Source organism: Garra rufa, chromosome 16 (assembly GCF_049309525.1).
Source record: "Garra rufa chromosome 16, GarRuf1.0, whole genome shotgun sequence".
NCBI classification, from domain to species: domain Eukaryota; kingdom Metazoa; phylum Chordata; class Actinopteri; order Cypriniformes; family Cyprinidae; genus Garra; species Garra rufa.
The window spans coordinates 14,564,814-14,592,616 of record NC_133376.1 but is presented as its reverse complement, the minus strand read 5'-3'; the positions used below and the strand labels follow the sequence as shown (position 1 = coordinate 14,592,616).

The 27,803-nt window shown below is 34.6% G+C and overlaps 1 protein-coding gene across 1 annotated transcript in view; it reads left to right on the top strand.

The window, feature by feature from the left end:
• The window catches only part of snx25 (sorting nexin 25), a 74,611-nt gene that overhangs the window by 1,095 nt on the left and 45,713 nt on the right, over positions 1–27,803 (top strand). The window contains 3 exon segments of the mRNA XM_073820196.1: positions 185–307; positions 16,926–17,142; positions 20,349–20,521. Coding sequence (XP_073676297.1) covers positions 185–307; positions 16,926–17,142; positions 20,349–20,521 — 513 coding nt within the window.

Genomic DNA, 27,803 nt, shown 5'->3' with positions numbered 1-27,803 from the left:
GTGTTGTTAATCTCAACCTGGTCGTAAAAGTACCGCATTTGGATCTGGAATTGGCTTGCACTGTATGTTCCACATAGAATCAATGCAGGACTTGTAACCCTGATCACTGCTACTAAAAATGTCCCTCAGCCGGGTCTTTTAATTAGTTTTCTACATAATGAGTGTTGTGTTTGGTTGTCACGAGTGATTTATTGTCTAATCATTGTCTTCCTCACTCTGTAGGGCCGCTTCTGTGTACCTCTGCTGGATTCAGCTCAGACCAGGAGGGTCGTAGTGTCTCTCAATGTAGATAAAGCCCTCAAAGAAGGTGAGTAGTCCTGCTAGCAGGATGCATGGAGTCCCCAACAGTCTCTAGTGGATTAAAACCATTCAGCTTTTACCATTTAACTGTTATTTTCTTATTTGTGAATGCAGTGCGTTAGCCTGTGACATCAGCGTGTAAACAGGAAATAGTTATCCACTGAAATCTGCAACCTTTGAGCATCTATAGTGTGACTCATAACTAGGCCTTGTTTGATCAGTGATTGCTGTGAAATTCCCACGTCGGGTTGTTCTGATGGTGAGGAAAATGATTTGTTATTAACCGAAGCATCTTACAGATCCGCCATCTGTAGCTCCGCTCTCTCGTTTCATCTTAAAAGCTTTCATTCATGGTGGTCATCTTAATTGGCCAAAGAGGGCGTGCAATGTGTCAGCTTGCCAAAGAGAGAAAGGGTTGATGGGATCCGTCAGTCCTGTCTGTCGCAATGATGCTAGACTGAAAAACACAAAAGCGTTTGTCTTTGCTGATTATGAAATCCTTGTCTGCTGTCTTGTCCGTTTAAAACTGTAGGACATCATGGCTAAGATGAAAATAGGTGTGAAATTAAAGGCTGCCTGGCTATTTTTAGACATATGTGTGTTTTCACGCAGAGAAGCAAAAGATGCTACCAGTTTGGATTATTTTGTGATAGTGCAGAATGCTTAGTATCTGCATGCCTAGATCCTCCAGTCATTTTGTGTGGTTTTCTGACCTACATTCGGTTAAATATTTTAATATTTTAAAATGACAAAGTGCCTTTTATAAGAAAGTCTTACGTATGCCAAAGAAATCTATTTGAGCAATGGTTCACATCAAAATGACAATTTTGTGATTATTTTCTTACCTAAATGCTGTTTGAAATCAGTTTGACTTTCTTTTGTGGAACACAAATGAAGATGTTTTGAAGAATGTTCAGCTGCCCTTTTCTAAACCGCAAAATTAAGCTTAAAAAATGAGTGAAAAAAAAGTACCGTGAAATGCCAAACTCAGTAAAGGCTTCGCTGTGCAGCTCTCAAATTTAGTGTGTGTGTGTGTGTGTGTGTGTGTGTGTGTGTGTGTGTGTGTGTTTTCAAACTCGTGGTCAATGTGTCCTGTTTTCAGCTATTTAACCCTCTGTAGCCTGACATATTAAATAATAGGCAGAACAATCTCATGTTTTGAAACAGAACCTTTGAAACTTTAGAACTTTTTTTGTTGGCTATTATGGCTTACATAGCTCAAGTACCAGAAGTAGATATGGGAATGTGAAGCTCATACTTGATGAGAAAAAAGGATTAAATGCTCACTGATGCTCCAGAAGGAAAAAACGATGCATAAAGAGCCAGGGGTGTAAACTTTTGAATGGAATGAGGAGTTTTTCTATTTCTTTTCATTTGGTACGAAATAAGTTCAATTTAACCTGATCTTCAAATTCAAAAGTTTTCACCCCCCCCCCCCCAGCTCTTAATGCATCATTTTTCCTTCAGTGAGCGTTTGAACCTTCTGTAATAGTCGCACGTGAGTCCCGCAGTTGTCCTCAGTGTAAAAAGATGGTTCTCAAAATCATACAGTCATTGTTGGAAAGGGTCCAAATACACAAAAATGTTGAAAAAACAAAGAATTTGTGAAGGGCCTGAAGGATTTTTCTGAAGAACAGCTGGCAGTTTAACTGTTCAGGACAAACAAGGGACTCAACTATCACGAAACTAAGGGAACAACTATCACTAAACAAAAAAAAAAAAAAAAGGGTAACAACACAGTATTAAGAATCAAGTGTATGTAAACTTTTGAACAGGGTCATTTTTATAAATTCATGTAAATATGTAAATGTCCTTAATGTGAAATATCTTGTTCAGGTCAGTACTAAATAAAAAATAACATGCATTTTGTATGATCCCTGTTATTTTTGTAAAATAATTATCATTTTGCAGATTCTGCAAGGTGTATGTAAACTTTTGACTTTAAGTGCAAATGCTTAGTTTTATGATATAATAAACATACAATGCAATGCAATACCATGATGATTGAAAGATGAGAAAATAAACGTTTCTCAAAAGCCTACATTTGAACAAGACAGAAGGCGTGTAGTAGTCTGTTCAACAGGTTTTTCAGCAGTTTGGTTATGTTGATTATTTAGAGCCCTTAAAAAATTTAGTGTTTCGAATTTAGATAGAGTTCGGTAGAGTTAATTCCTATGTTTTTATCATGTCTTGGGCTTTTAAATGTAACACACAGTGGTGGCCAAAATTATTAGAACACTAGTATTTTCACCAGCTAAAAATAGTCTTTATTTCTATCTTTTGCTGTAGTGTGTCAGTAGGACATTTCAGTTTACATTTCCAAACATTAATTTTGCCCTTAATCGTAATCCAGTGAGAGTTTTTGTTTGCACAAGGAGTCTGACAACAGCCAGTGCTCCACACAGAGATCTGGTCTCATCATCATCATCATCATCATCATGCAGTCTGTCTATAATGACATGAAGAAACAGAACAAACTCAGACAGACTGAATCCAGAAGAACGATGGCAACATCTCAAAGACGCTTCAAGAAACCTACCTACAAAGCCCCAGTACTGTTAAAGGTCTTAGGAACATGTGTAAAAATGCTGTAAAATGAGGATGCTGTGCGCTTGCACATAGCTTTGCAGGTAGGTCTCTTGAAGCATCTTAGAGATGTTGCCACAGTTCTTCTGGATTTAGTGTGTCTCAGTTTGTTCTGTTTCTTCATTTCATTTCAGACAGACTGGATGATGATGAGATCAGATCTCTGGCTGTTGTCAGACCCCTTGTGCAAACAAAAATCTCACTGGATTATTACAATTAATGGCAAAATGAATGTTTGGTAATGTAAACTGATATTTCCTACTGACACGCTACAGCAAAAGATAGAAATAACTGACTTAAATCCAGTGTTGTAATAATTTTGACAAAAACTGTATATTGTGTGAAATTACCCATAATAAGTCATTAGTTATTTACCATCTGTCTGTAAAAAGATTTAATGGTCATGTCTAAAGTGTTGAAGCTTGTACATTTTCAATATATCCTGAATTTGCATTATGTTTGCTCCAAGTTTGATGTCGGTGATTCCAAACACCATTGTTTTCATGGCTCTTAACTGAACGTGACATTTCAACTTTTTTGAAAACTGAAGTTTGAATGAGATTTGGGAGCTGCTGTGGAGCTCAGTCTGTTCCTCTCTGAAGGCAGTTATATATGTTTTTGAGCACTAGTTGCCATGTGCTTTCATTGTTTACGCTGCTCTTTCCCATAGATAATATCTCCTTTTGTGTTTCAATGGAAAAAAGTTTAAACATCAGAGTGACTAAATGATGGCTATTTTTATTTTGGGGTGAACTGTCTCTTTAAATGGTCTATGTTATTGTTTAAAGCTGAATATTGAACAAAATGTGAAATCCATCAGCTCCGCACACAACAGCGTCAGAGGCATTTTCACCTTTGAACTCTCTCAGTCACAAGACCACCTCTATGTTCCAGTATTTCGACTGGCTGGATTTCTTTAAGTCTCAGAGCTTTAGAGTCCAGAAGCAGATCTCAGAACAGTTTCAGAAAGCATCTCAGGTCTCCCAAAGCAGTCTTAAAAGTAGGCTGGTTATGGACGCAAAATGTCTGAATGCCATTGCGGTAGATATTCTTAAAGGGACAGTTCACCCGTCATTAATTACTCACCCTCATGTCATTCCAAACACATAAGACCTTCGTTCACCTTCTGAACACAAATTAAGATATTTTTGATGAAATCCGAGAGCTTTCTGTCCCTGCATAGACAGCAACACAACTGACACATTCAAGCCCCAGAAAGCTAGTAAGGACAATGTTAAAATAGTCCATGTGACATTAGTGGTTCAACCTTAATTTTATCAAGCTTTAAAAATAATTTTTGTGTGGATATCCTGTGGGCACTGTATATTTTGAAAATAAAAATAGGAACAGCTCTTTTGACAGCTCCGGGATGCCAGTCACCATTATTTGGACAGTCTTGGGTCAGAAGGGTTGTAATCTCTCTTTCTCGTTCTCTCTCTCTCTCTCTCTCTCTGAGACTGTAGTGTTGCTGTTTTATTTTTGGATAGGCTTGAGAAAACAATCACTGTCTCTGACAATGCAGTTTCTTCCTGTCTTTCTTATTATTTGTCTCTCACTCTCTGTCTCTCTGTTGGAGTGTGTGGGTGGAATGACATTATAGCACAAACCACTAACTGCATCCATCAAACATGTCTTTCACCTCAGTACACAAACACACACACACGTTTGTTTTTCTATCATGTTGGAAACTTTCCATTGACATCCATTGTTTATATACTGAGTTAACGTTGTTTTCTATTTTTACATAACCCTCACACAAACCATGCTGTGTTTTTATATTGTTTAAGACATTTTGTTTTGCTTTTTAAAGTCTTTGTGTGGTTATTTCGGGTTATTTATATGCTTCCAACTGTTTGGCAATCTCTTTTTATACCTCACAATGCTTTTTGTCTGCATTCTGAAAGCTCTCAAAGTGCATACTTCATCTTATGAATTAGATTACAAAAGTGCTGTGATGCTTGATATTACATTAGAGCAATTTCCTTTTCTTTTAGAGTCACTTGCTGTATTTACTTGAAGTAAATATGGCTACAGAGTACCTGAACAAAAACACCTTTTAATTTTTTATTATTTTAGACTTTTTATATTGACACATACTGATATACAGTTGAAGTCAAAAGTTTACATACACCTTGCAGAATCGGCAAAATGTTAATTCTCTTACCCAAATAAGAGGAATCATACAAAATGCATGTTGTTTTTTTATTTAGCACTGAGCTGAATAAAATATCTCACATAAAGGCAATTACATACAGTCTACAAGAGAAAATAATAGTTGAATTTATAAAAATGACCTGTTCAAAAGTTTACATACACTTGATTCTTTATACCATGTTGTTACCTGAAAGATCCACAGCTGTTTTTTTTGTTTAGTGACAGTTGTTCATGAGTTCCGTGTTTGCCCTGAACAGTTAAACTTGAACCCTTTTCAACAATGACTGTATAATTTGAGATCATATTGGAGGACTCATATGCAACTATTACAGAAGGAAAAACTATGCATTAGGAGCATTTATTGAATTTGAAGATCAGGGTAAATTTGACTTTCTCTTATGTTAAACATGCAAGTATCTTCTGTAGCTTCTGAAGGGCAGTACTAAATGGGAAAAAAAGAAAAAATGTACACATTTTCATTCTGTTCAAAAGTTTACACCCCTGGCTTTTAATGCATCTTTTTTTGTGTGTTTAAGTGTTTGTAATAGTTGCATATGCGTCCCTCAGTTGTCCTCAGTGCGAAAAGATGGATCTCAAAAATCATTGTTGGAAGGGGTTTAAATACACAAAAATGCTGAAAAACAAAAGAATTTGGATTTTAACATGCATTTTGTATGATCACTCTTATTTTGTTACAATAATTAATATTTTGCAGATTCTGCAAGGTGTATGTAAACTTTTGACTTCAACTGTATATACTGACAATATTTTTATATTGATTTATACACACAGAGTCTTAATTGTGTATTTCCAGAAGTATGTTTCCAATTTCTGTGTTTCTGATTGCACCTATAAATGTCACACACTTTCTACCCGTGTTTCTAGCACCTCTGACTGATCACATGACTAGAAACATCTGCTAGTGCATGACAGCTAATAGCGTTAACATGAATAAGGAATTCAGCCTCACTCTGCGGGTGTTTCTGAACGGCTCCTAATGAATTGTGCAGGGGGAAAAAGATCCATGATTATTCTAATGAGGTTGCTTACACGGTTTGATCCCCTTAGTGCTTGGTACTTTGGAGACCCTGTTACCAACACAGAGCTGACGTACAGCGCTGGTGAGCACCGGACACTTGTGTGGTCTCTTCCACAGAGGGTCCTTCATCCAGACTGATGGGTCTGTGTTTCACTCTAATACACATGCACTGTGTTCTGCAGCTCACAGACTGAATTTCAAATCCACATATTTTGATATATTTATTATTACAATATGTAAATGCATTAAATACATCATCACAGATAGTAAAACATTGTTTTGCAGCCATATCGACTTTATTCTTAAATGCGGAAGTAAGCCTATTGGCAAGATACCCGGTTAATTAGCCACTCTAGGGAAATGACGGGAACCATGCTATTGCCAGAGTGTTTTAGGTGGTTGCTAGGTGGTTGCTGGGGTTTTGCTAGGTGTCCTGTAAGGTTTCTGGGATGCTCTGGGTGGTTGCTTATTTGAATGTATACTAGTCCAAATCAAAATAACCCACTTTTAAGTTTTGACAGTTTTTAAGGTTTTTTTATTCAGTTTCTAGGGTGTTCTAGGTGGTTGCTAGGGCGTTGCTAGGTGTCCTCTAAGGTTTATAGGATGCTTTGGCTGATTGCTTAATTGATTGTATACTAGTCCAAATCAAAATAACCCACTTTTAAGTTTTGACAGTTATTAGGTGTGTTTCTATTCAGTTTCTAGGTGTTCTAGGTGGTTTCTAGGGCTTTGCTAGGTGTCCTCTAAGGTTTCTAGGATGCTCTGGGTGGCTGTTTAATTGATTGTATACTAGTCCAAATCAAAATAACCCACTTAAGTTTTGACAGTTATTAGGTGTGTTTCTGTGCAGTTTCTATGGTATTCTAGGTGGTTGCTAGTGTGTTGCTTTGTGTCCTCTTAGGTTTCTAGGATGCTCTGGCTGGTTTCTTAATTGATTGTATACTAGTCCAAATCAAAATAACCCACTTTTAAGTTATGACAGTTTTTAAGTGTTTCTATGCAGTTTTTTAGGGCGTTCTATGTGGTTACTAGGGCGTTGCTATGTGTTATCTAAGGTTTCTGGATGCACTGGGTGGTTGCTTAATTGATTGTATACTAGTCCAAATCAAAATAACCCACTTTTAAGTTATGACAGTTTTTAAGTGTTTCTATGCAGTTTTTTAGGGTGTTCTATGTGGTTTCTAGGGCGTTGCTAGGTGTCATCTAAGGTTTCTGGATGCTCTGGGTGGTTGCTTAATTGATTGTATGCTAGTCCAAATCAAAATAACCCACTTTTAAGTTATGACAGTTTTTAAGTGTTTCTATGCAGTTTCTGTGGTGTTCTAGGTGGTTGCTAGGGCGTTGCTAGGTGTCCTCTAAGGTTTCTAGGGTGTTCTGGGTGGTTGCTTAATTGATTGTATACTAATCCAAATCAAAATAACCCACTTAAGTTCCGACAGTTATTAAGTGTAGATTCATGTGTGTATTTTGCTATCAAGCAGGTCAAAATCATAAAATCTCACACAAATTGTATTACTTGAATTAAAATAAACATTAAATGAAGTAAAATAATAAAAAAAAAGAATTATAAAATGACAAAAACACACAAAACTACCAAACTTTTTACTAAAACGAAAATGGAAAATATAAAAATAAAAACCCTTAAAATATTAACAAAGCTATAATAGTATCTCAGTGATACTAAAATAACACTCATACTAGTATATTGCACAGTGTATACTTCATACAATTTTTTTAAATAGTATATGAAACAATATAGGACTGTATATGAAAATAGTATTTTGCTATATTGTTGTCATTTGACTTAAAGGCCCAATATGTACATTTCTGCCACTAGAGGGCGCATATTCAAAACAAACAGAGAAACAAAGGCACAGTAGGTTTTGCCCATTTGTTAGTAAGAGTTTTTACTCTTTTAAAAAAAACAATAAAAATGAATATGCTCCCTTATTCTTTTATATATTTTAATTTGTACAAGTCAGAATACGCATGTTGCTTGAATTTTTACATGAATATTGTGTTACACTAAATGACAATGTGTCATTATTTCAACCAAATTTGGACATTTTATTCTCCAGAAACTTATTTGAGACCTTAAAAGTAGACACTTTACTTACATTTAATGTACTTTATATTAAGGTTGGGCGATGCCGACCAATTTGGCATCGTACGATGTCTAACGTGAAACATCGCGATGGACGATGCCATCGTCCGCGGGGGGCGGGAGTGCGGGATGATTGTTGTTAAATAATTAATTCATAACGAATTAATTAATTGTAGCCTACCGTTTCGACCAGTGCTTAATTTGAGCCGGATTTTTAAAGATGCGGCATTAACAAGTGCATTAGATCGTGACAGTGTGTGTGTGCATACGAGACAGAGCAAGCGCGGGTTTATGTAGATGTATTTGGAGGATGTGTGTTGGTCCTTAACATATTTTCGACCAGTCAGCTTTAAGTTCAAAATCGCTCTCATTGATTGCTTACTGCTTAACCCACTCTCTCCAAACGCATTTAATGAGCAGCGGAATGTTTAGAGAGAAAGTGTAATATCAGAAATAATACCAAATCAAGCGAAATATTATTATTTATTAACATTAAAAACACTATAAACATAGCTATAAGTTAGTTACCCTGACTCCAAAACGAATCATCTAAATGTAACGGTATTCTGAACAGAACAGGAATGAAACAAAATATATAAAGTTAAGAAACCAAAACAAAGCGAAACTAAAAATAGCAGGCGTTGGGCTCACGTACCTCTGTAATTCGGCACAAATCCAAGTGTTTTCATATTCCCAATGTATTTGAATGATAAACTGTTATTTATAATGTATAGGCTTTGTATTGTACGTTTGGATTCTGATGGGAAAAAATATATATTCTCTTGTTTTTTGTTCCAAGCTCGTTTCGTTATGGTAAGACCATGAAAAAGGCATATTTGGTGTAGTTTATTTAATCTAATTTAATTAAAATTATTTAGAATTTTTTTTCTGCCGTTTTTGTATGCCTCATTTATTAATGTAAACGAACTAGTTTGCATCGTCTATCGACCTAACCCTACTTTATATGGACATAAAATCACTTTTGTAAATTTCTTTTGATGTGGACATCATAACGTATATATACTGGGTTAAATATTTCATATATAACCCATATCTGTTGTAGTTGTGTTGGTTATGTCATACACTCTTTCAAGCTCGTTTTGGTTATAAAGGATGCTTTTGAATCTGTCTGCAGCACAAACGTTGTTATCACACTCCCTGCTGGGTGTTTTTTTTACGCACCAATGACAAAATCCCATCAGCACCAACGTCACACGCCGTAAATAATCGGTGAATGCAGTCGTTTGGCATCCAGTTTGACTCATCTGTGCTGTCAGAATCTGATAAACGGTTCAAAACCAAAACAAAGAGATCAGAGACGGAAGCATTATATGTGTGCTAGTTTGTGGCTTTCTGGACCATGATAATTCAAGCTGTAAATAATTCAAAACACTTTCTCTCGTTTTGTGTTCCGCTGGTGTTTTTAGCAAAACTGTGCTTCCTGTAAACAACCCAGATAGACTCCACTCGCATTATTTAGCCACCCTTGATTTCTTTTTGGATATAGTTCATGGTTGCTTAGTCCATGATCAGCCAAATCGCAGAGGGAGTCTTATGATAGACCTCTTGATTGAGTTTTAAACAGAGAATTTCCTGTAAAGGACAGAGTTATACTCGCGTTTAAAGGTCAGCTGTTGAGATTTGTGAGACATTTTTATTGAATAACCACAGGAAGATTTACAACTAATGTAATGTAATTTTTACATTTTGCATATGGCTCTAATCCTTCCTTAAGTGTAAATATTTAGCAGGACAACTGTTTTCAACATTGATAACAATAAGAAATGTTTCTTAAGCAGCAAATCAGCATATTGGAGCGATTTCTGAAGAATCATGTGACACTGAAGACTGGAGTAATGATGCTGAAAATTCAGCTTTTCGTCACAGGAATAAATTACATTTTAAAATATATTCAGATAGCAAACAGTTATTTAAAATTATAAGACTATTTTACGATTTGTACTGTGTTTATGATCAAATAAATGCAGTATGCTGAGCATAAGAGGCTTCCTTGCATTCTGCCAGCCTGATGGCATTTCTTTTATGATTCAGTCCTGCCTAAAGGGATTCTGGGTGTCTGTGGGTGTTGTTTTCGAGTTGAAAGGCCTAGATAATCTGTATGTGCCTGTCTCACTCGCTGTCTTCTTTCAAGATGAGTGTATAACGGTGAGAAGATGGCATATAGTTTGTTTCGGGTTGTGGCTATGGAGGCTCGTGCATCACAGGTCTTGTTAAAGCGAATGAGTGATGTTCACTGAAGCAGTTTCTGATCATTCATTCTGACTCGCTCCCTCCAGTATTCTGAGCACAGCTGGGTGTCACATTTATGAATCGAGTAAATTAGATGTCATTTCATTCTCATTAGTGATGTTGGCTGGAGCAAGAATCATTTTAACCTTTTGCATCTGGCAAGTGTTGTTCATACAAAAATGAGAATTCTGTCATCATTTACTCACCCTGTTGTTCCAAACCTGTATGATGTACGTTCTTTACAAAACACCAAACGAGAGAGTATTATTAATGTTATTTTTCTTTTTTTATGTACTATTGGAAGGTCATTCCGTGTCAACTTAGCCAGAGGTCCCTGGCTCAAATGTTTTTTTCTGAAGGAAGATAGACATGTATAGTGATAAAAGCCAAAATATTAAATGTCATGGATGAATATTTACTGAGTAATCCACTATTTTGTAGAGGGAGGTCAAAATGGCAATTTTCACCTTCAATTCAGAGCCAAGTTACAAGGGGTTAAAAATGACTTCAGAAAGATGGCAGCATCATAATGTTATTTTTACAGAGAGATTGATAGTTCGGTTAGTAAAATATGTTGACTTTAGCAATCTTTGTTGCATTATGTGCTAATGTTGACCATTTCAAAATGGGGAAACGGCACTTTTCAAGTTTTTCTCCAAAGTTTGCATGCCTGTTACTCAAGCAGTATTAAAGATATTTGAATGCCCTTTTAGATATTGGGTCTTAATAAACTTTCCTTTTGCCATTTTGATTTTTAAGACTCTATGAGATTTGGTTCCAGATATATTGGACTTTTAATATGGCTCCAGGAGTAAATCATTAAAATGTTCACATTTTCACTAGCCAAAAACCAAATGTGGGTCAGTTTGAAAAAATACGATACTTATTTTCTATTAAAAAGGAATGTCTGAAGAACAAATAATGTTAAAACTAGAGATCTTTCTGTCAAGACAACTGCAATGTACATACCAGTCTGAGTGCCAATTATTTTTCTAAAGTGTGTGCCTGTAACTCAAGAAGTATTAAATATATCACAATATGATAGAATCTTAATTTTCAAGACCCTACATCATTCAGTCCCAGAGATATGGGGATCTCAACGAGGCTCCATGTACATTTCAGATAATTATAACACATTTTCAGTGATTGGAAACCATATGTTGGACACTTTGTATTCAGCTGGTACTTATTTTATTTAAAGAACAATGTCTAAAGAAGAAATATTGTTGAAATTAGAACTGTATCCTGTTTCCATAATTTTTGCAAACTGACCCATATTTGGTTTTTGACCACGATTTACTCTTGCAGCAGCCATATTAAAATTCCAATGGCTCTGGAACCGAATCATACAGGGCCTTAAAAATATAGATGCCAAAGGGAAAGTGTGTTAAGACCCAATATCTAAAATGGTGTTAAGATATCTTTAATACTTCTTGAGTTATAGACATGCAAACTTTGGAGAAAAAAATTGAAAAGTGCTGTTTGTCCATTTTTGAATGGTCACCATTGGCACATAATGCAACAATGATTGCTAAAGTCAACAGATTTTATTAATAGAACTACTATTCTCTTTGTAAAAATAATATTATGATGCATGCTGCCATATTTCTGAAGTCATTTCCCCCTCTGCAATTTGACTTATTTTGCCATTTTGACCCCCATGGTCAAAAATATGCAACCATGATATTTAATATTTTGGCTTTCATTGCTGTACATGCCTATCTTTCTTCGTTTCTTCGGAAAAAAATAGCAAAATCAAAAATTTGAGCCAGGGATGTTTTTGTAATTTGGTTGATTTGACACTGAAAGTACTCTTTATTTATTTCCTGCCATCGCAGTGAGACAGAATTATTAGAGTTCTCCTACTCGCATATTTTCTGTCGTGTCCCTTAATAAGCAGAAGAGGCCTGAAGGAAACTGCACGGGAACAGTGTCAGCAGCACTTCCTGATGCTCAGCTGGGGAAAGTCAGCACATTTTATGAGGTCACTGTGGCTATAAATAGTGCTGCCTCAGCCGGGTGGAAAAATGCCTGCAAACCAAGTTTTCAATAACTGCTGCACAAAGGGTGACACTGAAGCTGGTTCAGCTCTAGATCTGCTCATTTAGACTGTGCGAGCGCATACGGTGGGCGTACGAGCCTACAGTCATTAGAGGACTGTCATCTGCAGTCATTGCTAGTGGCATCGCATTCATGCCATCTGCCACCTGCTGTTGTGTGTGTATGTTTGAGGAGTGGGTTGTGTTTCTTTTCTTTTCTTTTGTAAATATGATGCATATATACAGTGGTGTGAAAAAGTGTTGGCCCCCTTAATGATTTTTAAAAAAATTTTATTGCATCTTTAATGTTTCAGGTCATCAAACAAATTTAAATATTAATCAAAGATAACACAAGTAAACACAACATGCAGTTTTTAAATGAAGGTTTTTTTTTATGTATTATGTTTCTATAAAGCCATTTCTAAAGCTTTTGTGAACCACAGTGAAAGCCATTATCCACAAATGGTGAAACATGGAACAGTGGTGAACCTTCCCAGGAGTGGCCGCCAAAATTACCCCAAGAGCGCAGCGACGACTCATCCAAGAGGTCACAAAAGACCCCACAACAACATCTAAAGAACTGCAGGCCTCTCTTGCCTCAGTTAAGGTCAGTGTTCATGACTCCACCATAAGAAAGAAACTGGGCAAAAATGGCCTTAATGGCAGAGTTCCAAGACGAAAACCGCTGCTGAGCAAAAAGAACATAAAGGCTCATCTCAGTTTTGCCAGAACACATCTTGATGATCCCCAAGACTTTTGGGAAAATACTCTGTGGACTGACGAGACAAAAGTTGAACATCTTGAAAAGGTGTGTGTCCCATTACATCTGGCGTAAAAGTAACAGCATTTCAGAAAAAGAACATCATACCAGCAGTAAAATATGGTGGTGGTAGTGTGATGGTCTGAGGCTGTTTTGCTGCTTCTGGACCTGGGAGACTTGCTGTGATAAATGGAACCATGATTTCTGCTGTCTACCAAAAAATCCTGAAGGACAATGTCCGGCCATCTGTTCGTGACCTCAAGCTGAAGTGAACTTGGGTTCTGCAGCAGGACAATGATCCAAAACACACCAGCAAATCCACCTCTGAATGGCTGAAGCAAAACAAAATGAAGACTTTGGAGTGGCCTAGTCAAAGTCCTGACCTGAATCCTATTGAGATGCTGTGGCATGACCTTAAAAAGGCGGTTCATGCTTGAAAACCCTCAAATGTGGCTGAATTACAACAATTCTGTCAAGATGAGTGGGCCAAAATTCCTCCACAGCGCTGTAACAGACCAGTTATTAAGTTTAGGGGGCAAACACTTTTTCACACAGGGCCATGTGGGTTTAGATTTTGTTTTCCATTCATAATAAAAAACTTCATTCAAAAACTGCATGTTGTGTTTACTTGTGTTATCTTTGATTAATATTTAAATTAGTTTGATGATCTGAAACATTAAAGGTCCCATATTGTACACATTTCTGGAGGTTTATTTTAGTTGTTGATGTCCTTAAGAATATATATTTGTGGTATAAGTGCCAAAATCCATCTCAATATATTTTTACAGCTCCTTTTTTAGGAGCTCTGTCAAAAACAGGTTGATTTTGGCCCATCTAATTAATATTCATGAGCCTCTCTTCTGATTGGCCTGTTGTTTTCTGAGTGACGCTCAGCCAGGCCAATCACAGGTAACTAAGGTCATGTATGCTGTAAGCGAGCTCAGAGCAATAGAGAGAGCCTAGCCTGCTGATACTCAACAGGATATTTCAGAATGATCATTAATGTTTTTTCTTTTTCAAACACCGAATGCAGTAAGCTACATAACTGTTGCTTAAGTAAAGCCCCTTTCACAATGCGCGCTGATTCTGGAAAATTACGGGAATGAGCGTTGTGTGAACAAAAGCCAGAACCATAAAGGCAGTTGTTGTAGTGATGCACGTTATCATGCGACTCTTCACTACAAAAAAATACGTGCAAAGTGGAATGAAGCGGCGATCGGGCAGAGCCAGCTCCTCACTATCAGCGCTGAAGCACAGTTTGTTCAGGTTAGTTTCAGTTTAGTGAAACGTACGCGTCGCATTACATCTCACATCCAAACGTCACATGTCTTTATGGGTTGTGTGTAAAGCATGCACAGATTCTGGAAAACAACTGTGAATGAACCAAATTAAACAATTCCGGAACAAATCATGGGAAACATTATCTGTGTATTTACCGGAATCGCTGTGTGAAAGAGGCTGAAGTTGACGTGCCACTGGTCTCTTATATTTACGTTGTTCGGAAGCCTGTGTAATGATCGTAGCTTGACATCTATCGACTGAACAGGGTTTCCTCCACTTGTTTTCGTGTTGTTGTTGCTCAACAATGGAATGGATGCCTTGTTGTCTGGGTTTGACAAAAGGAGGGTGAGACGGTGGTTGGCGCTCGGGGCGGTGACTTGAGTAGATCGGACGTCACATCTTTGCGGAAGTCACAGTGGCTCGTGAAAATGAACAGCTACTTTTAAGCAGGCTGTGTGCAGTTTACTGTGGATTGACTGTTTTGAAACTCATATGGTAGTTACATAGCCCCTAGACCTCAGTTATCATGAAAAAAGCCAGGAAATTTCGATTTTGACAATATGGGACCTTTAAAGTGTGACAAACATGCAAAAAAAAAAAAAAAAAATCAGCAAGGGGGCCAACACTTTTTCACACCACTGTATATATGTATGTATTTGTATGTGTATGTGTGTGTGTGTGTGTGTATATATGTATGTGTGTGTGTGTATAGTTGATGATAATGTGCCGTCTGTATTTTTTGCTTTATCTAGTGGCAAGACAAACAGCAGATTCTTCATTTACACCCAGTAAATACAGTGTCGCTGATAAGCTTGATTGGCTCATGACTGTTATATTTGGTTCTCTGTTGATAGCAGGATGTTGTTGGGGATGTTGTGTGCTTTGTCATGCAGATAAAAAGCTGTGAAGCAAAGACATCTGGTTGCCTCGTTGACTTTAAAGGCTTGTTTTTGTATATATGTATAATTGCATGCGAAACAGTATGCAGTATACCACCCATAAATCGCTATATTATCACATGACCACATTGCATGTTTAACTAAGTTACTAAGTTATGATTTTGGAAATAAATGTGTCTTAACTTTCAGGATAGTTTACCCAAAAAAGAAATTTACTCAATCTGAAGCCATCCTAGGTGTATATGACTTTTGTCTTTTAGACGAATATAATCAGAGATATTTTCATAATGTCCTGGCTCTATATCATATTATAACGGCAGTGAATGGCTGTTAATGTTTTAAAGCCCAATAACGTTCATCCATCATCATAAAAAGTACTCCACGCGTTTTTTGTAAAAAAAAATATTCATGTTTACAACTTTATAAACCGTAAACTGTCATATACGCATTCACGAGAGAGTGGCTTTCCAGCATCGGTGGGAATATGCTAGTCTCATGAAAACCAAGATTTGTTTACAGCAAAGGAAAACCAGTCTCCTCTTGGCTTATATTGAAATCCTCCGACATTTTTCTTCCTCATTTTGTACTAACGCCACTCTCTCATGAATGCGCATATGAGTTAGCGAAAGCTACTGATCACGGTTTATAAAGTTTGAAATATGAGTATGTTTCTTACACAAAGCATTGATTAGCTTTAAAAGGCCTTTATTAAACTCCCCTGAGCCTTGTGGAGTACGTTCTATGATAGATGGATGCACTTTATTGGACTCCAAAATTGCCATTATAAAGCTTGGAAAAGCCAGGACATTTTTTAAAACGACTTTCATTGTGTTCGTCTGAAAGAAGAAAGTCATATGCACCTAGGATGCCTTGAGGGTAAGTAAATCATGGGGTAGTTTTTATTTACCAATGGTTCAGAAGAAAAAAACTATGCAATAAGAGCTGGAGGGTTAACTTGTTTTGTCTTCTGGGAAACATGTAAGTATCTTTTGTAGCTTCTGAAAGGCAGTGCTAAATGAAAAAAATATGATATTGAGGCGAAATAAGAAAAATGTACACCTTCATTCTGTTCAAAAGTTTTCACCCCCGGCTCTTAATGTTTTTTTCTTTCTGAAGCTTCAGTGAGCGTTTGAACCTTCTGTAATAGTTGCAAATGAGTCTCTTAGTTGTCCTTGGTGTGAAAAGCATATAGTCATTGTTAAAAGGGTTCAAATACACAAAAATGCTGAAAACCAAAGAATTTGTAGGACCTAAATTGGTCTTTTTTTTTTAAATAAATTCAGCTATTATATTCTCTTGTGGACTATATGTAAACTGCTTTTATGTGAAATATCTTATTCAGGTCAGTACTAAATAAAAAAAAACATGCATTTTGTATGATCCCTCTCATTTTGGTAAAATAACGTTTTGCAGATTCTGCAAGGTGTAGGTAAACTTTTGACCTTTGAATATTGATAAAATGGATTTTTGTCTGTATTAATCAGTAACACTTTCTCTGTTTTTCTCCCCGCAGTGTTTGACTACAGCTATCGGGACTATATTCTATCGTGGTACGTCCCCTTGAGTCGAGATGAGGGCCAACTGTATCAGATGTTGTCTGAGGACTTCTGGGAAATGACCAAACAGCTGCGAATGCGTCTGTCTGAGGTGGACGTGGTCAACCTGGTCTGTAACGACATGGTCAAGACCCTTCACACACACTTCTGTGACCTTAAGGCTGCTAACACAAGGTGAAACACACAACACTTCTAGTGGTTCAATTGAAACTGACATAAAATAGTTAAAGAATAAGGAATGTTTCTTAAGCAGCAAATCAGTTTACAAGAATGAAAATTCTTTGCATCACAGACATTTTAAAATATATTCAAATAGAAAACATTTCTTATAAATTGTAATAATATTGTGCATTATTACCATTTTTACTGTGTTTTTGATCAGATAAATGCAGCTTTGGTGAACATTAGAGACTTCATTTAAAAGCATTCTTACCGACCTCAAACTTTGGATGCTGGCATATGTTTTAAGTATTTAACTTCTTCCACCAAAACTAATACGATATACTTTATTCATTGGGAAAAGCACAAGAATGTGAAACCTTTGTGCTTGTTGCAATTCAATCTGCCTTGCGTTTGGATCACAAGCACTCTCTTGATTGGATTCATTGATTACTGATTTGCCAGTGGAAAGAAAGCCAACTGATTGCTTTATAAACACACACACACACACACACACACACACACACACACACACACACACACACACACACACACACACACACACACACACACACACACACACACACTTTGGAGATTCATATTTCTCAGTTTGATTGATTAACATGATAGAGGCTGTTGACGACTTTAAAACTCCAGCCTGTAATGTGAGCCTTTGTTTTACACACAACATCACCCACACTTACACACTTGTCTTTCTGTGTTATTCCATTTGCTTGTACTCTGGATGTGGATGCAGTAATGAGCGTCTCTGCCTGTCGTGTCTTCATCATTGTGCGTGTGTGTGTCTCAGCGATCGATCTGCACAGCTCATTAGCTGAGTGGACAGACATCTTCTGTTGCCTCTCTTTTTCTGCCCTCTCATCTGTCTTCCTCTACCTGTTTTGTTTATCTGTCTGAAATATTTCCCCCTTCATATTTTATGATTTAACCTTCTGATCTGAGCTTTCTTTTGCTTTTTCTCGATGTTAAATGCTTTGGCAGGGTGATTGCCTAAATAAGAAATAGTAAAATAAATAAATAAAAACAAGATGATTAAATAACCTTCTTTACGTTTTGATTTTCAAAGTGCTTTATTGGCATGACTCCTTTGCATATTGCCAAGAAAGGAATATTATATTATATTATATTATATTATATTATATTATATTATATTATATTATATTATATTATATTATATTATAATTAAAACCAAATAAAACAAGATATATATATATTTTTTAATTGTAATATCTCAATTTTCACTTTTTGCCATGATTTTTTTGCATGTTGCCAAGAAAGAAAAGAAAAACACATAATATAATAATTATATTATTGTTAGAGTAAAAAAAAAATACGACATATATATTATATTAATATATCTTGCAAAGTGCTTTCTTGCATATTGGCAAGTAAGGAAAAAGGAAAAAATAAAAGAATTAATATAATATAATATAATGGAAAAAAATCTCTTGCAGTTTCACTTTTTCAAAGTGGCAAAGAAAAAAGGAAAAAAATATAATATAATATAATATAATATAATATAATATAATATAATATAATATAATATAATATAATAATTATATTGCTTTATCATTAGTTTTAAAAAAACATATGTATTCTATTAATATATCTTGCAAAATACTTTATTGCATATTGCCAAATAATAAAAATAATAAAAAAATAAAATAAAATAAAATTTAAATAATATAATATAATATCATTATTACATTATTAGAAGATATTCATTTCTATTATTATTCTATTAATATATCTTGCAATTTAATCAATTACTCTTGCAAAGTACTTTAATGGCATGGTTGCTTTGCATAAAAAAAGTAAATAAAAAATTGTGTATAATATAATGAATTATAATATAATAATTGTTATATTACATTACCATTAGTTGCATAAAAAGTAATTTAAAAAGTGTGAATATAATATAATGGTATATATTATATTATATGATATGATTGTTATATTACAAGACATTAATTTATATTATTATTCTATTAATATATCTTGCAATTTTATAAATTTCCCTTGCAAAGTACTTTAATGGCATGGTTGCTTTGCATATAAAAATAAATAATAATAAGTAAATAATACTTGTGTGAATAATATAATATAATATAATATAATATAATATAATATAATATAATATAATATAATAAATTATACTAATATAATATTTCTTATATTACATTATCATTAGTTGCATTAAAAAGTGTGAATATAATATATATTATAATATAATACAATATGATTGTTATATTATTACAAGATATTAATTTCTATTATTATTCTGTTAATATTCTATTACTATATCTTACTTGCTTTGCATATAAAAATAAATAAATAATAATAATAATAATAATTGGCTTGGTTGCTTTGCATAAAAAATAAATAATAATAAGAAGTAAATTAAAAATAAATAATAATAAATTGTAATAATATAATAATTGTTATATTACATTAGCATTAGTTTAAAAAAACCTATATATATTCTATTAATATATATTGCGAAGTACTTTGCGTTGCATATTGTAAAAGAAAATGAAAAAAAATATATATAATAAAATGAAATGTTAATATAATATAATATCATTATTATATATTTTTTTAATATATCTTGCAATTTTATCAATTTCTCTTTCAAAGTACTTTAATGGCATGGTTGCTTTGCAAATAAAAATAAATAATTATAATAATTGGGATGGTTGCATTGCATTAAAAAAAATAAGTCAATAAAAAAGTGTGAATATAATGACAGTGAAAATGAAAGTCCAAACAGTTGATAAAAACATCACAATAATCCACAAGTAATCCACAGTCCATCAATTAACATCTTGTGAAGCAAAAAAACCGGCATGTTTTTAAACATCTAACTGTTGCTTCCCGCTAAAATAAGGAAAAAGGAAAAAAAGAAAAAAGAAAAGAAATGTGTATAATATAATGTAATATAACAAATATAATATAGTATAATTAGAATAAAATAACAAAAATTATACCTTGCAATTTCACTCTTTCAATGTTCATTACTGGCATGATTGTTTTGCAAAAAAAAACAAAAAAATAAAGTGTTAATAAAAATAGTGCTTTAAATAAAATAAACTTAAATAAAACAAGATATTAATTTCTGTCTTTTACCATTTCAATTTTCAGATTGCTTTATTAGCTTTGAATGCAATAGAAATAGTCTTTCTCTCTGTCTGTCTCTCCAGGCTGGAGGAAGTACCACGGCCGTTTCCGTTGCATCCGTGTCTGCGCAGTCCTGATGAAGAGCTGTGTTTCCTGCGCTGCTGCGCCCGCCTGCTCATGCTGCGTCTGCTGCCCGTGCGGGACGCTCGTTCACGAAGTCTGCGCCTCTTACTGGTGGAGGTCGTCGCTACTAAAGGTGACTCTCACTGAACCTGCTATACACTTTTATTTTCAAATATTTTAAAATCTATTTTAACTTTCGTAGGGCTGGGCTATATGGCAAAAAAATGATCACGATAATTTTTTTCATATCAGTCGATATCGATAATTATCACGATAAATGTCAAATCTTTATGTCTATCAATTTTAAAGGCAGATTTTTACTCCTGAATGAAAGAAAAAACAGACAGTTAATTATTATTTATGGTTTATTGTCAGAACATGACAAATACTTTCCAAACGATGATCAATTAAGGTATAATACAGATTAGAATATTACTAGTAAAATCAACATCAATAGAATACAATATTATTACTAATAATAGAATATATAAAATGTTATATAAAAAAAAATAAGAACTTTAATATGATACATGGCTCTGACTGTAAATGCAGAGTTTGCAAAGTGATTTTTGAGTATGTTTATCATTCAACAAATATAAGAATAGACAAATCTTTTCAGCATGCGATTCCTTTGTGCAGCTGATTTAAAACATTTTGTAAAATGTTTTAGCTGTTTGACAATATAAATAAAAAAAAATAATGGCTCAGGGCTCTGCGCTTACTTTTCTTGCTAGGAGCACTTGTGCTCCTACCTTAAAAGATTTAGGAGCACATTCTAAACAATAATCAATACTCTGATAAAAAAATTGCCTTTCTATTATGAGGTGATATTTGACTCCTCAAAATGATTTACAGGGGAATTTTGTTTTTTACCTTTGTTTTTACCTTTTCATGTGTTTAATGAGGCTCAGAGGTGACATGAGTGCAATGAAAATCATAAATTCATGTTGAGTTTAATGTTTTAAATAAAACATTTTGAATACAGAAATATTAAAGATTTAAATAACTGAACAGATCTAAGAGACTGATTTAATTACTGAATCATATCATTCTTTTGATTCATTCGAAACGAGTGGTTCATTCGACAGTAAACCAAGTGACTGTCTTTATGAATGGGAAATTGAATCATTTCACTAGATATGTTTAAAAAAGCACGTTTCATTCATAAACGAAACACCGCTGTGTTTGAATGGAGATGCGCGCAGTTGTGACTTGTTTCAGATTACTTTTGATGACAAAATAGAGCAAAATCAGGCTATAGTGTTGTAGTCAGTCAATGTAAGTCACTTAATAATAACCTCTTGTCAATTTAACTGATCAATGTCTCATTTACAAACTCCCTAAAAAATGATTAAAGGCTGTCACTCGTCTTAGTTCGCGATTTCACAAAGCTCTATTATAATCAACGACGCTCTCTTTACTGCAACCAGTCTCTTATTTACACTCTCTCTACACTTTATTTATGAAAGGATTCGTGAGATGTGTCTGTGATACATTACTCAACATTGCAAAAACACGTAGAAACCTTTGAAGCACCGCTTTACAGTCAGTTGCAAATGCGAGTGAAATGGTCGCACTGTAGAGCCCTGTGGCTGTAAACTAAATACTGCGTGCGGCATCCGGAAGTGCAGGCTGCAAAATGCCTGCGCAGCGTTACGCATAGTGCGTAAACATTATCGAGCGCTTATCGAACTGTCATTATCGTTTTATCAAAAAAAAAAAAACTTTAGCGTGATAATTATCGTTATCGAATTATCGATAGTAGTAATAAACAAACAGTATTGTGATATTACTGTCACTCTATAATGGGTGACAGAAGAAATTATAATTTAATCGTATTACTGATATTAAACAACAATTCTTATGGAATGCAAGAAAACTGATGGGAATATTTATTTTACACAGATTGGCTTTTGTTTGTCATAACTTTCCCCTGATGTGGTTTAATGAAAAAGATATTTCTTCAATACAGCTGAACGCAATACAAGACTTCGATAAGTAGAAATAATTTGCTTTTATGAATCAAAATGAGATGCAGAGATAGATTTGGTGCTCATGTTCTACAAGCCGATAAATCCCCCGCTCACAGAACAAAGCGTTCATTTAGTGACAGTATCATAACTTGACAATTAGATTTTGGGAAAATCTTGTTTTTGGCTTGAGCTCCAGAGTCTCAACTGACTTCTCTTGGCACAATTAGATTGTCAGATTGAGCTGATTGTCTGTTCAATACTCGTCTGTCTTCTTACAATGCTGCTCTTGTTTAAGAACTCTTAAAACATCTGCAGGTTTTTTTAACAAATCGTGACATTTATTGAAGGATATTTTCAATGAGCACCAGATGTGTGATTGTAATTGTCTTTGATTTGCCATGAAATTACTCATTACATCTATTATAGGCGACAGACAGAGCCAGACTGCTGGAGAGAGATTGAGGATATGATGATTGCAGGTAGTTCAGTCAGTGTGACAGAAAAATGATGGATTACTGCGTCACTTGCACATAATGATTAAGTGATTTCCTTTACCAAAAATTTGCTTCTTAAAGGTATATTTCACCCAGAAATGTAATGCTGACAATTTATTCATCCAGGATGTACAGTAGGTGAGTTTGATTCTTTGTTAAAACAAATGTAGAGAAATTGAGCATTATATCACTTGCTCACCAACAGAACCTTTGCAGTGAATGGGTGCCATCACAATGAGAGTCTAAACAGTTGATAAAAACATCATAAGCCGCTTTTCCACTATCGTGCCAAACCGTTCTTAGAACGGTCAGGTACAGTTCCAGTTGTGTTTCCACCTGAGCCTGGTACAGCACGGCACGGCACGATCACAAACCGTTCTCGGCCCGGAATTCTCGGCACGGTTAGACAACCGTCCTGAGCCGGGCTGGTAAAATGCGTGTGCATGACGTCGCCACTCTGTTGCCTGGCTACCAGTTTCTCTATGGCTAAGCGGGTGCGCAGTAAACAGATACAGTAAATATAAGTACAAATGGCTGAGACACTTTGGTCTGTGGATGAAACATTTGCTCTAATATTGATATTTGTGCAGAAAGAAAAATTCAACAACAGCTGGAGGGTGCAAAGAGAAACGAAAAAGTTTTTTTTAATTATAGCGCAGTGTCTTGTAGAGAAGGGCATTAAGAAAAGTTCATAAAATCAAAAAACTCAAACATCGCGTCCAAAAGGACAATAACAGTAGAAGTTGGGCTGCCTACTCTTGCATTACCAAGGCAACGACTGACGCATTTGTATTTACATTCCAAAGAGTTCCGTTATCTGCACCGCAGTGGAAAATCAAACCGTATCCTTGCTGACTGGCTCGGATCGGAACGGAACAGAACGGTTACGCATTGAGAACGGTTCGGCCCGATAGTGGAAAAGCGGCTATAGTAATCCACAGTCCATCGATTAACATCTTGTGAGGCGAAATACTGTATATTTTTAAACATCTAACCATTGCTTCCAGGTAAAATACAAGTCCTCTATCCATAATATTGCTTTCTCCAGTGAAAAAGTGGAAAGTCTCATCTGAATCAGTAGAGAAATATGCACAGATCAAACACTGTTTATCAGCGAAAACAGTCCAAAACTAATATGTTGGTTTATTTTGATGTGAGAGGACAACAAGGGATGTTTTTTTTTTCGCTGGAGGAAGCTTTATTATGTATTATGGACTTGTATTTTATGGCTGAAAGTGACGGTATAAAGTTAATTATAGATTTGTATAATACAATGAGACTGGAGTGGTGTGGATTACTTGTAGATTATTGTAACGTTGGACTCTCATTCTGACGGCACCCATTCACTGCAGAGGATTCGTTGGTGAGCAACTGATGTAATGCTACATTTTCCCGAATTTGTTGGGATAAAGAAACAAAGTAATCTACAGTTGAGGTCAAAAGTTTGCATACACCTTGCAGAATTTGCAAAATGTAAATTATTTTACCAAGATAAGAGGGATCATACAAAATGTGTGTCATTTTTTGTTTAGTACTGACCTGAATAAGATGTTTCACATAAAAGATGTTTACATATAGCCCTCAAGAGAAAATGATATTTGAATTTCAAAAAATGACTCTGTTCAAAAGTTTACACACACTTGATTCTTAATACTGTGTTGTTACCTGAATGATCCACAGCTGTGTTTTTTGTTTGGTGATCGTTGTTCATGAGTCTCTTGTTTGTCCTGAACAGTTAAACTACCTACGGTACTTCAGACAAATTCAGTTGTCCTCTTTTTACACTGAGGACAACTGAGGGACTCATATCAACTATTACAGAAGGTTCAAACCCTCACTGGTGCTTTAGAAGGAAACACAATGCATTAGAAGCTGGGGGTGAATACTTTTGAACAGAATGAAGATGTGAACTTTTTTTGCCTAAATTTTATATTTTTATACATGATTCCCAGAAGACAAAATAAGTTACACTTACCCTGATCTTCAAGTTTCTCAATGCATTGTGTTTTCTTCTGAAGCATCAGTGAGCGTTTGAACCTTCTGTAATAGTTGCATATGAGTCCCTCAGTTGTCCTCAGTGTGAAAAGAGGGATCTCAAAATCATACAGTCATTGTTGGAGAGGGTTCAAATGCACAAAAATGCTGAAAAACCAAAGAATTTAAGTGACCTGAAGGATTTTTCTGAAGAACAGTGGGAAGTTTATGACTCATGAACAACTATCACTAACAACAAAAAAATAAAAAACACAGCTGTGGATCATTCAAGTAACAACACAGTATTAAGATTTAGGTGTATGCAAACTTTTGAACAGGGTCATTTATATAAATGTAACTATTATTTTCTCTCGTTGACTAAATATAAACACCTTTTTGTGAAATATCTTATTCAGGTCAGTACTAAATGAAAAATTAATTTTAGTAAAATAATAACAATTTTGCAGATTCTGCAAGCTGTATGTAAACTTTTGACCTCAACTTTACATATTGGATGGCCTGAGGGTCAATGTTTGAGTGAACTGTTCCTTTAAATCTGTGAAGTTTATGGTTTTCCCAGGTATTTTCAACTTTCCATGTCTCAATGCTGCCTTTCATTCTCAACTTGGAAAGTGGGAATTTCGAACTTCCTACATAGAGCAATAATAGAGCATAGCACTAGGTAATGGATTTGTTTCCCATGGAATGATTGAACTGATAAAATGCATACCTTGAATTCAATCTCAACCTTTTTGGAATAAAAGGGTCTTCTGAATGCATTATAAAACCTGTTGAGCAGCAAAAATAGCATTGTTTATTCTTCAAAATGTGGTTGACCAGAGACTTTTTTGTTGACAGACTGATGCCTGCAAGGCTAACGGTTTATCGCCACAAGAATATACTAAAAGATTTTTTTAAATCCTCAGGATGCAGCTGCTAGATTAACTGCTAACCCATGTTCCTCTGGTCCGGGGTTATACTGGAGGAAACATTTGCATCTGTTGTCTCAGGCTGGCAGGTTGCCACTCATTTTTTTTCAGGCCGCGACGTCATCCGCCAGCTCTGTCTGGCAGTAATGAGGCACTGCCTCGTGCTCCGTCTGCTGCGGCTCAGCGTTCCTCATCAACGCTACGTCAACAAGCTCCTGAGGAGGTTTAGAGATTTCATCATAATGAGTGACGGACAAGAGATTGACAAAAGCGTGATGAGGTTTTGAGAATAACAGTCTGATTGTGAATTATAATTAGCTCTGTTCCAAAACCCATGTACACTGAAAATAATTAGCTGTAGGATTTCCTACTCAAAAATGGCCAATGTTTCTGAATACAAAGAAGGACACTGAATTAAATATGCAATTTTTAAGTAAAAAGACTGAAATGGTATTTTCTCGTAAAACAGACTCCAATAAATGATTTCTGCAGTCTAAAAAAATAGATACTATTTAAGGCAGCGTTTCAACAAAACCCTTGATAAAAGATCAATTTGAGGTTGTGCATTGGCAGAATCTCCATTTCTTACCTTAATAGTACACCTCAAGTGAAATGCATGGTAGAATTTAACTCAGAATTGATTTGTTCGTACAGTTAAGTGAAAATAAGTTTATTCAATTGGATAGAATCAGAACAATTCATAATTTTTTTTCTTAATTATTTCCCCATTTGAATCTTTTATCTTGTTTGAAATTTCCATTTAAATATTTACAAAAAAATATTTTTTTTATGTTTTATGTTTTGATTCATTCCTTTTTTAGATGTTTTTTTCTTGGTTATATAAATTGTAAATATTTTATGAATTTATTTATTTATTGTATTTAGTCTAAATATGTATGTATGCTCATGTGCTGCTGTCACTCAAATTGAGATATTTTGCTTTTGTAAATAAATGTAATATAAATAAAGATTTATTTGTCACTGTATTTACATAATCAAATGCACGCTGTCATATATAAATTTGGGAAGTATGATTTTTAATAAATCATTTGTTCATACAGTGCAAATGAACTAATTTGAATGATTCAACAGTTCATTTGAGCATGTTTGCAGATGACTGTATTTTTACAAATCAGAATGATTCATGATTGTTTTCCATCATTTTTATTCTTTTTTATTGTTTGAATTTTTTATAAAATTTGTTTAATTTCTTTTTTCAGTGAAATAAACTACCAGTCAAAAGTTTTTAAACAGGAAGATTTTTTTGTTTTTTAAAGTCTCTTCTGCTCACCAAGCCTTCATTTATTCGATCCAAAGTACAGCAAAAACAGTAAAACTTTGAAATATTTTTACTATTTAAAATAACTGTTTTCTATTTGAATATATTTTAAAATGATATCTTTTCCTGTTTTCGGAAATTTTAGCATAATTACTCCAGTCACATGATCCTTCAGAAATCATTCTAATATTATGATTTACTGCCCAGAAACATTTATTATTATTATTATTATTATTATTATTATTATTATTATTATTATTATTATTATTATTATTATTATTATTATGTTAAAAACAGCTGAGTATAATTTTTTAAGGTTTCTTTAATGCATAGAAAGTTTAGAAGAACATTCATTTTCTGAAATAGAAATCTTTTGATCAATTTAAAGCATCCTTGCTAAATAAAAGTATTATTTCTATAATTTATTTCCCCCAAAAATGTATAAATAAATAAATACTCCCAAGACACTGTGACACTGAAGACTGGAAATGTAGCTTTGATTACAGGAATAAATTACATTTTAAAATATATTCAAATAGAAAGCAGCTATTTTAAATAGTAAAACTATTTCACAATATTACTGCTTTTATTGTATTTTGGATCAAATAAATGCAGTCTTGGTGAGCAGAAGAGAATTCTTTAAAAAACATTCAATCTTTTCACTGGTAGTTTATATTTTGTATAATTGTAATTTTTATTTGTTGTTTGAATATGTATGTTCATATAATGCTATCACCCTAATTGAGATCTTTTGCAAAATGTTTTA